The sequence below is a fragment of the Octopus bimaculoides genome, chromosome 4 (genome assembly GCF_001194135.2).
Source record: "Octopus bimaculoides isolate UCB-OBI-ISO-001 chromosome 4, ASM119413v2, whole genome shotgun sequence".
NCBI classification, from domain to species: Eukaryota; Metazoa; Mollusca; class Cephalopoda; order Octopoda; family Octopodidae; genus Octopus; species Octopus bimaculoides.
Window position 1 is genome coordinate 34124640 of NC_068984.1, and position 12012 is coordinate 34136651.

The window sequence follows — 12012 nt, forward strand, 5'->3', positions numbered from 1 at the left end:
ATATATATATGTATATATATATATATATATATATATGTATATATATATCTATATGTATATATGTATGTATGTATATATGAAACTTTGCTACATTTACATTTCATTCCAAGCATACCTGGATAGAATGAAAATTCGGTGGGTGGGCTAAGAAAAAAAAAAAAAAAACATCTGTATATTTTTAATACCATTTATTTGATGATTATGGATATAATCTTAACAACAAGAAAATGAACAAATGTCTTAGAAATATTTCAACTTTATTATTGATCTGTTAAACAACATATTGGTTTGTTGTTGCTTTTTGTTTCATGAGTTATATAATATATATATGTGGGTGTGTTGTGTGTGATGCAGATTAGTAGAAATGTTAATTTACATATTTTTAATTCTTATTTAAAAGCTAGTTTTATGATATAACTTGCTTCTTATTTACCATGCTATACATTCTCTTCAACGATATATATTTTTATAATGGTACCCATGCATATCTATGTGTATGTGTGTGTATTTACGGATTAGCGGTATAAAATATATCAAAAACAATAAACGTTGGACTCAATATATCTGTTAGGTCTAATTATTATAAGTTTTGTTGACAGTCATTTTGAAATTTTATCTGCGGTGGTTTATTCAAGATTGGTTTGAATAATTCACTGCAAGTGAAACCTTGATATTATTATCAACAAAATTATGCACATATATATATATATATATATATATATATATATATATATATGTGTATACAGATATGTGTGTATGTATGTATGTGTACACACACAACATCTAAGATTATGTGCTGTGTGTTTCTGTGTGTATCTTTATGCATGTATGTGCCTGCATGCTCACATGCATATATGTATTTATGTATATATAAACACACATACGCCTAAATTAGCCTCGCAAATTTTTCTTCAAATGCCATTTTATTCTTATGTTGCTAGATGCTCCATTGCACCTCGTAAGTGAGCCACATATCATAGATTCTGCTTCCTCACTTATTCACCAATGCACTTCGATTTTGAAGGGCAAATACAAAATAGGTAGGCATGATATTTTAAGGCTGATTACCTCCCCTCGAATAAAAAATAAAGAAAACGCCAAAGAAAAGAATTTAGCTGAAGGCATTATCAAGTTATATGTATACACACTGTACACGTACATTCATGAGTGCCACATACTATTATCCCAAAGAGCAAATTGCTGAATCCTCAAAATGTCTCAGTATCTTGGTTTTATACAAATGTATTTATTTTCTGGATGGTGTGAATTGTGTGTGTGTGTGTGTGTGTGCGTGTGCATGCATGTGTGTGCATGTGTATGTAATAAAAGTAATATGCAAGCACCTATTTTGCATTGTATATCCTGATCTCCGAAACTTCATACTATGTTTATCACATAGGTTCTGTCAAAGCTCTGACTTATTTAACTCTCAGCTAATCATTTATTGAGCACTTTTGTGGCATTATGTCTTGTGTTTAGTTTTGGGCATATGTATGAATACTACCTGTCTACCTGCATGTATGCTTTCATATATTATATATATATATATATATATATATATAATTTTATCTACATATATAATGCGGTTTATTTATATCAATGTGCTGATATAATAAATAATTGATTCTGTTTACATATATATGCAATCTATATCTAGGTATCTATATATATATTTATTTATCTAACTTTACACACATGCATATACACCTGTAATGTTAGTTACCACACATTTATATAAATATATATTTGTGTGTGCATTAATGGGGGTGTTTGTCCATGTTATATATATATGCGTGTGTGTATGTGTGCTTGCATGTGTGTGTATGTTTATGTATGTATATGTATGTACAGTTTCCTGTCTTCATATATGGTTTAAATAGATTGAAAAAAATTAAGCCTATAGATGTGTGTATTTGTGTATGTATACACACACAAACAAACACCCATAAATGTATGTTCACATGCAAAAACTTTACATTTGCTAGAGTTTTGTAAATTAATTCATTTTTTACATGCATACATATGTTTGAATCTAACATAGTTATTTCAACTTGTATGTTCTTGACACTTCTGGAATGGCAGCATATGGAAACACAAACGATATGTCTGTACAGGTATATATGATGTTGTACATGCATTTTTAAGTTTTATAAGCTATTGTGGCCATGCTCAAAATCATTGTGTCACACACAACACACGTATGCCTAACAATATACATATACTTTCATGCGCACACACACACCAGCATATACATGTATTAAAAGAAATTTCTCATACTTAGTTTCAAGTAATATTTTGAGAACTTTTTCAAGACTCCCTCTTCTGCCAAAAGAAATCAAACCATAAAAGAAAAAATATGAAAGAAAACATAAAAGAAATTGGTTTTGTTTCTTTCTCAAAATTTGGTACATTTTTTTGTCTTTCTTCTTGAAACTATTGTTGTTATTTCATCTGTTATACAATTTCTGCTGTCCTGTTTTCTGATTTTTTTTTAGAATTTATGCTATATTTTTTCATATGTATACATTTTCTCCTTTCTTTTTCTTCATATTTTTGTTTGTTTTGTAATCTCAAACCTTTGATTTTTCACTGGATTCAAGTGGAAGACTCTCAAGCTTTAGTTAAAATCACGCCGGTTTTTAAAAAATTTTATATGCAACAAACTTGCGAAATGGCGAGAAGAAGAGAGAAGCAGGAAAAAAGTAAATCGGTAATTGGTTTCTTGCATCCAGATCCAAAAGCTGCTGAGGATTCTGATTGGCCTGTAAATACATAAATGAGAAAAATATTATGTAAAAAAAAATCAATAAATAAGAGAGAAAGAAAGGAAGTAATACGTGTTAATTTACATGGCACTTTATTCCCACACTCATATATGAAAATTATTAATATAATGCAAAAGAAATTATTGTCAAAGTTATCTGATGTTAGGGTAGGACTGCTCAGCCTGTAGTAGCTAATAAATAATCAGGTAAAATTTATTCATAAGAAAATTTGAAATGTAACCTTTAGAATTAACAAGGTAACATTGTTGCTAGTTAATTTATACATATTTACAAAATCAAGCTGCAAAATTAAAATCCTCTTTTTGTTCCACGACTTGTATTTTATAATTAAAAATGGAAACATTTTCATTTATTTTATTGGAAAAAGTCTACTGCTAGCAAAAGCATTCTCCCTTAAGGCAATATCAACTTCAATGTTTGCAAGCTGTCTAGATCTTGTATAAATTATAAATTATAATCTTGTGAGGTTTTATTATTGTCATTATCATTTAAGGCAGTGAGTTGGCAGAATCATTAGCACACCCAGCAAAATGCTTAGCAGCATTTTGTTTTCTTTACATCCTGAGTTCAAATTCCATCAAGGTCAACTTTACTTTCACCCTTTCAGGGTCAGTAAAAGAAGTACTAGTTGATCACTGAGGTCGATGTAATCGCTTTATCCTCTTTCCCAAAACCTGCTGGCCTTGTGCCAAAACTTGAAAATATAATCATTATGATCATTAAGGTGGTGAGCTTCAGAAATATTATTGCACCAGACAAAATTCTGGCAGGTTGACTACCTTTTCTTCATTCAGGATAGATGAAATAAGAACCAGTTGGACACTAGGGTCGATGTACTTAATTAGCAAAGCCTTCCTTGAAATTTCAGGCCTTGTGCCTATAGTAGAAAGACTCACCATAATTATTATTAAGGTCATGAGCTGGCAGAATAGGTGGCACATTGGATGAAATGCATAGCAACATTTCTTCTGGTGCCTTACTTTCTTAGTTCAAATCTTACTGTGGTCAGCTTTACCTTTCTCCCTTTCAGGGTTGATAAAGTAAAGTACCAGTCAAGTTCTGGGTTCAATGTTATAAACTAACCCTCTCTCCTTAAATGTTGCTTACCTCATGATAGAATTAGAAAGAATTATCATTTAATTACCATTACCATTTTATTATTATTATCATTTTATTCATTTGGTATGCTAAGAAAGTAGAATTAATAGCTTTTACCCAGAGGTAGAATATAAATTATGTGCACTGAAATACAAAGACACTGAAATATAGAACCAGATTAACTCAACCATTATGTATTTTAGCATATAAAATAATGGTTTTGCAATCAAGCATAAATCTATTTTGCCATGCATTTCAATTTAAGTCATTTAGTCAAATAAATCATACAATTACTGGCTATAGGTAATAATTTTGCAACTCAATGGCAAAAAGGCTAAGTATGTTATTGTTTGAGACATTTCCACATAAAAATAATGAAATGTAAAATTGATATGAATTAACTGCTAAGATTTTCAATGTAATTTGTGTCAGAAATGAAGTGAATGAGATTGTTTGTCTTTTCTGGCCTAAATTGCTGCTTATAATATCTATTATCACTTGATGTGGTACTATTTATTTAGAAGTAAGTATTTATATATATGTTCAAGATTTTCTATATAACAATTGTTGAGGATAAATTAAATTGACAAGAAAATTGCAGGTACACATCTGCTTTCAAATTCTTTTGAGCTATACTTCACTTACCACAATTTTCCTTACCTAGCTTGATGAAATAAATACTATTGATTTTATTTGATTATTTCTATAATTTGGTAGGCTGTCTCTATAGTTCACAGACCCTCTCTGAAGTCACTAATCTTGCTGCTATAAATAACAGTCAAATCTACCTGAAGTCATAATCTGTTTGTATTAACAAAGAAAAGGACACGCTGCACAATATACTTCCTGACATACAAACTGATGGAATGATGATTCCAACAAACTGTTAATCACAGGCCTGCCTCATCAGTGCTGATATCAGGCTAAGAAACTACAGCAATTAGTTATATATATAATAAAAATCTGTGAAATCATTGACATTATTTTTATTTGGATGGAAAACAATAATCTTAATTTGAAATGTAAGTACTTCAGCACAGGTTTAGCTGTGTGCTTGAGAAGCTTGCTTCCCAACTGTGTGAATTTAGGTTTAACCCCACTGTGTGGCTCCTTGGGCAAGTGTCTTCTACCATGGCCCAGGCCAAGCAAAGCCTTGTTAATGGATTTGGTAGAAAGGAACTGAAAGAAGGTTCTTGTGTTATGTGTGTTTATGCTTGTGTTGTCCACCACTGCTTGACAACTGGTGTTTGTTTATGTCCTCATTACTTATCAGTTTGACAAAATTGACCAACAGAATAAGTACCAAGCTTAAATATAGATACATTAATGCCTCAATATATGAGTTAATTGGTTTCCAGAGTTCGCTTGTAGAGTGAAAACTCATAAAGCAGAGCAATAATTTCCCATAGTTATCTTATAAATCGTAATTTGTTCTCAGAAAAATATTATTTTACCCATAGAATTTATAATACTCATGAATTAATGGCAATAAAACAACAGTAGAATGTGAAGAATAATTTATGTAAAGTAAAAAGGATGTCGAGATAATTTATAACAAAAAAATATTTTTATAATCATTTTCTGAATCACTTTCACTTGCACTAGACTTATGCATACCATTACTTGTAGATGTAATTGCTGATTCACAAGCTCTCATAGACAGACTTGTAGATTTCTTTTTAAAAAACAAGTAGAGAGTTGTTTGCTTAGAAGAAGCTTTTTCTCTCTCTCTATAAATTTCTTGGTAATATGCAGAAGCATTTGTTATGGTAGTAGGAACTTTCACATCATTCTGAATTTGGATCTTGTGCTCGAAAAATAAAACTCGTAAACTCGGAGTCTCATAAAGTGAAGTATTACTGTACTGGGATTGATATGTTCTACTAAACCCTTTAAGGCAGTGCCTCAGCATGGCTGCATTCCAATGAATGAAACAAGTAAAACATATAAGTTTTGGGAACCAGACAATCGTAAAGTGTATGGCTCAAAGTACCTAAATTACCACATGGAAGTTTCAGTAAGACCAATTTTACAAAGTGAATAATACCAAATTATATCTTTCTCAGTTCTTTTCTTTCGGTTTCAACGTTGTATACAAACACGGCAATATTAAGATTCCTATATACAAAAGATAGAAGTAGCTCTGCAAAAAACATGGGCAGTGGTCCAAATAGTCTAATATTGTTTTATCTAAGAGAGTTTTCTAGTGAAGCTAGTTCACCAAATATGTAAAGTATTGCAATTGGTAGACAAATTTAACTGGAAAATTGAATAAGTCGTCATTAACTGCACAGTTATTATATTTGTTAATAATTTATTCACAGGTGTAGGGACAGGGCTTATGTTCTCTGCAAGCCTTTTCATTGACACTTATCAGTTGGTGGAAATGTAGAAATACATGAAGGATGTTTTTGGTGAAATATTCTTACCACCCATTTGCTGTGGGCTTTGCTGCAAGCAATTAGTTGGATATACAAGCTGTCTACCTGCCAAATGAAAAATGGGTCAAAAAGCAAATATGCTACCCTCAAACTGTTGTCTATATCCAACTTTAATTGTTGTGGGGATTATATGAACACCAGATTCTGTAACATATTTAAGAAGAAACAAGGCTGAATGTTCTGCAGTGCTGTTTGGCAAGAGAATTACTTCAGACTGTCAGGTGAAAATAAGTAGGTAGATAAATTCACTGCAGAGAGGTAGCTGGCCAACTAGATCCTCTAGATTATTGAAGCAGCATCAGAGGTTCTCTTTTGCTTGTTTTGGGATTATCTTGTGTGTCTGAAATTTTATTTTGTTGATAACGCAAACAATTCATTCCAATCTAAATGAAGCTGTCAGTAATATATAAGTTCCATAAACACCAGAATGCAATAATCTGAGTAAAGTAGGTGAATTTCTGGTGGTACACTGTTTCAGGTGTTAGTGAATGCTATTGAATGCATCACATTTTATGGTATTGTTTTAGTGTGTTAGGTGGAGGGATTTTTTGAATGTTGAGTTTGATTTGTCAGTTTAGTTAATGGTCACTTTGCTGTTAATTTAATGAAATCCATTGCTAACTTTGGAATTATAATATTAACCAAGGTACAAAACATAGCAACAGTAACTATTTTCTTTATTCTTTCAACATGCCAGGTTCCAACACTGAACAAAGTTTAAGTGATAGGTTTCACATGGAAAATGTTTGTAGGAACTAGAAGATAATGCTTAAATTATAAGTTTATAATCTTCAGAATGTACTACACTATCACTTTTTACATGTAACAAACATTTTGTAAGGCAGTGTAAATTGCTAATGTGTCTAAGTTTTGTATTGAAGGAAGTACTGAAAATATTAGATTTGGTATTGGTAAAATTAAGATTCTTTGAAATAAAAGACAATGGAAGAGAAGCGTCATTAACTTTTTATCAAAAGTTGATATCAGCACTTCAGATTGATTAGGTCATTATGGAAAGTTCAGCTATTGGAGTGTTCAAGTAATGTATCTAATACTAACTGTGATTTCAGCAAGTGAAAGGTTGTAAGAGTTGAAAATGGTAAATTTAATTGTAAGCTTGCCAATTTTAGCAATTCTGTTAAAAGAAACATTTCTTTGGCATAGTTAGAGATAAAATGGTATTATTATTTTACCATGTCAGTAATTCTATGTTATTGTCTTTTGGATGGCAATATTCTTTAATGGTGGGCACTTTGGCAGGAAGTGATGAAATTCTATAATAGCCACAAGATATCTGAGGAATGTGAGAGATGAAATGCCAATAACACATTCTAATAGTTTGAAAACTGGCACAAAATCTCAGAGATTTTTGTTTTCTTGCTATTGTTAGCTACCAAAGGATCATCAATATATATACATATTAGAATATAGACAACAAAAGACCTGATCAATGAATTTTGAAAAGTTTGCTGCCCATCAATTAATTTGAGTGAAACTCAGAAAAACTCAAACAAATCAAACAGAAAAGACAGCTTTCTCTATGTCCTGTTCAACAAAAGTTTCACAAGACTGAATTTTCTAGATAAAACTTTTTCTGTACTGAGACACTGAGAAGTTGTTGAGCTGTTGACTTACTGAATGATGTTGTTGCTGTTGTTGATAAACCTTAAGAGAGTCTTAAACAAGCAGAACTGTTTTTTTGCTTGTTCAAGTCATTAGACAAGATGAGATAACAAAACCAAGACCGTGAAGCAAGACATTTATAAGGAAAAATAGGTGTATCCTTAAGAGAGATGCCAAGGAATTGTTTATCCATTATGAAAGCGTTACCTGTAATAAGTGCTTGTATTAGTGAGGAAGTGAGGGTATGAGAGGTATTAGTACTTAGAAGACCCAAAGAGTGGCAGGTAGCACTAAGTAAGTGCTATGAGCCGACCGTAGTTAAACTCTTGGTTCGATAATGATAGATATGTATATATATATATATATATTGTTGTATTTGGGGATGCCAGTTTAGCCAAATACAACAATATCTGCTTCAACACACGATTTCACATCAAGGATCTTGCAAAACAAATATATATATATACGATGGGCTTGTTTCAATTTCTATCTTCTAGATCTACTTATGAGGCTTTGGTCAGCCCAAAACTATAGTGGAAGACACTTGCCTAAGGTATTATGCAGTGGGACTTAATGCACAACCATGTAGTCAGGAAGCAAGTTTCATACTACACAACCAAACATACATGTGTAAATACACACACACACGTGTAAAGCAGCTCAGATGTATTGTTATTCAACCCAAGCTTAGTCCTGTCTGAACAGACCTAGGGTTAAAGACTTGTAAGATTTTCGAGCAGTGACTTTCCTCATACGTGTGTATATATATATGTATGTATGTATGTATGTATGTATGTATGTATGTATGTGTGTATGTGTGTATGGATGCATGTATGTATGTATGCATGCATGCATGTATGCATGTATGGATGGATGTATGTATGGATGCATGCATGCATGCATGTTTGTATGACTGTATGTATGTTATTCAACATTATTATTAGATTTCTTGCCATTAGAGAAAGAGCTGGCTTCTAACCTGAATTCAAGGCCTCTTTATTGGAATATTAAAGAATATCAAGGTATTTGTGCATATGTGTGTGTATATATTTGGAGTCAATGCATGTTCAGACTTGTATGTTTAGTTTTAAATATGCATTCTGCATATAGCTGCATGTTTGGACATGTGCATATGTACTTAAATGCTAAACTTTTTGGAAAATCTTACAAATTTTGACTGTTCCATTCATGGTTTATAACTGTAATCTTCTAATTAGCTTTGTCTTTTCTGGCTTTGAGAAGATTTGTGCTTAAGCAGTTTGTTACATGTCTCAGTGTTCCCAAAATTTCAGTTATAAATGTGAACTTGTAATCTGATTGGGGAGAGTCATTTTTTTTTGTGCCTTATAATTTAACACATTCACCGGTAAAATTTCTACTTATTTCTTATTTTTATTTTCCTAAAATTTTCGTTGCATCTCGCAACCTTTTCAATAGTCAAGACTATTGAAAAGGTTGCGAGAATGTTGTAACCAGGTCAAGGCTCTTTTTCGTCTCATGCATATTCTTTGCATATAGTTTCAAGTCATCCACAAAGAAACAGTAATTTTGTTATTTCTGTTTCCTTGTGAACCGGTAAGATATCCTTCAGACTTCCTTAATCTGAATGACAAGGTGTTTACAGAAAGTATTAATAACATAGCACAGAGGCTGTCCCTTTAGAATATGTTTCTGCAATACTGGAAGGTAACATATTATGATACCAATTGCTTGAATAATTGAAGTAGAGTATTACCTTGTCCTCCACCTGGTAGCCAAACTTCATTCATGGGCGTAGTGACTCTATTTCGTGGTGGTGTTTGATTACTGTGTGATAGCAATGGAGGATTGCCACCATTTTGTTTATCTGGTTTACTAGGTGGTCTGATTCTGTTGCCATTATGCTCTGAAAATAGAAAATAATAATAATAATAATAATAATACACAATCAGCCGAAACGTGTTAACAACAAACAAGATGAGGTCAAATATCTGTCAAATGTAAATAATGTAAATAATGCACATAATTCCTTATCTCTTAAATATAGAACTGCGTTATTTGAGAATGTATTACATGCAATGTGATTGGACCTTCAATCCAATTCCCAGACAGTACTCAAGCAATCACAACACTGGACTCAACAAATGTCCAGACACTCACATGATAGGTATGTTGACCTATCACTACAGATTAACATACTGAGCTTATATAAACCTAATGTCTTCAATATGCCACAATAGAAATCAGTCTCACAACAAACTTATTACACAAAAAGTATTAAAAATTACATGTGCAAAACTCTTTAACACCAGAAATGAACAGACAAGTACCCTACGAAAATGATGACCATCAAAATAAAGGACTGGATATTATTCTTCATGTCCTGCAAAATCAAAAAAGTGTATAAATGGACATGAGAGGAATATATTTCTATCCTATACTCATCTCTCACTCCAGTGCTCTACCCACAGAATAAAAACACAACACATACATGTAGGAGATCATTTTCTGAAAGAAAAATTACTTAGATTCGGATATATTGATGACCCTAACAAACAAGCCAACATAAGAAGATACATTTTCAAAACAAAAAAAGAATCAGAAATTGAAATAGAGCACTTAAAAGAAAAAATACATCAATACAAATAGTGACCATGCAAGAATGCCAAATAATAACATAAGTATAAAGATAGACATAACATGTGCAACAAAAGCAAAGTGAGTAATGAAGCACAACAAACCCAAACTGTAGGAATGCTTAATGATGAGCAAAATGCACCAAACCAGAGCACCACAGACAAAAACATAAGCAGGAAGGAATGCAGAACAAGCCTAAAATCTGGAAACAGTGAAGGCAGAAACCATGATTATGGTACTCTAACAATGAATATAATGAAGGAATTAAAAGCCAGAGATCTTAGTATGGACTGCCAATTGTACCTCCCAAAAATTAAAGTTGATAATAAGACAGCAACAATAATATATATAATACAAATCAGGCTGTCACAGAACTAATAGAAACAAAAACAAATGTTAATACGACCTGGTTAACTGAAATAATATATGCAGTAGCATTTGTGGCCACAAAAGAATTTCAGCTGGTAACTAGATTTGAACTCAGAATGTAAAATGACATGACTAAACAGCACATGGAATTTGGTGCCACACTTTATCAATTCAACCATAATAATAGCAATGAAAAGAAACAAAAATGATTGACGTATTTGAAGATAAGTGTTTGTTGATTGACAAAAGTGGTATTGTAGGGTGTGTGTTGATGCTGTTCATGCTAAGTAGCTGTGGTGGTGTTGGCTAGTAGTGGGTGTAGGTGCTTGACCCCAATAATATTAGAAGAGAACTTATAGTAGAAATCCTGTTACTTCTTCAGTCTCAAGTAGCTACCCCACCATACTACTAGCTGTAGAGATCTCTTTTTGATCTACATATAGCATTCAGAATTACGTATCTGATTTGTCGGGTGTGTCCTCTCTTAGATGCTTGAAAATAATTGCTACTTGTTTTAAGCAGTGGATTGATAAGTGGAGCAAAGCAGATCTATGATCTGGAATAATACAGACTGAATAAGCAGCAGCATATCAACAGAAGTGGAGTTTGTAAACTGTGATTGTATCTAAGTGTAATAATATTCGGAGAGTAGCTATTGAATATGAAAGACTGACAATAATGCTTTGGTATGAGTGACTGGTTTAGTGAGTGTATGGGTGTTAGTGTGTAAGTATATCTTGCATTTTTGTGTCTATGTATATATAACGTCATTGTGTGGGTTATACACATATGTGAATTTGTAGGTGTGAGAATGATTATGTTAAAAACAATTAATATGTAATATTTATATGTATTTCATATTTATACTTCATTACATTTACTATGCATATACATAAAACAGATCATACATACTAATATGTATGTGCATATACATTGGTATGTATGTATATGCATCAATACAGAGATTGCCATGCCCAATAGCACAATTCTGTATATAATCTTTCTAATAATTACATAAAATTGAGTTAAACAAATAAATAACTGAATGTGTGTGTGTGTGCGCGCGTGTGTGTGTGTGT

At 32.1% G+C, this 12012-nt stretch overlaps 1 protein-coding gene across 1 annotated transcript in view; it reads right to left on the reverse strand.

The window, feature by feature from the left end:
* Positions 1 to 173: 173 nt before the first annotated feature.
* The window catches only part of LOC106875874 (opioid-binding protein/cell adhesion molecule homolog), a 574302-nt gene continuing 562463 nt past the window's right edge, over positions 174 to 12012 (reverse strand). The window contains exons 8-9 of the mRNA XM_052967625.1: positions 9684 to 9833; positions 174 to 2762 (exon numbers count right to left, since the gene is read on the reverse strand). Of these exons, the coding sequence (XP_052823585.1) occupies positions 2650 to 2762; positions 9684 to 9833 (263 nt within the window). The 3' untranslated portion in view covers positions 174 to 2649. The remainder of the gene's footprint in view (positions 2763 to 9683; positions 9834 to 12012) is intronic.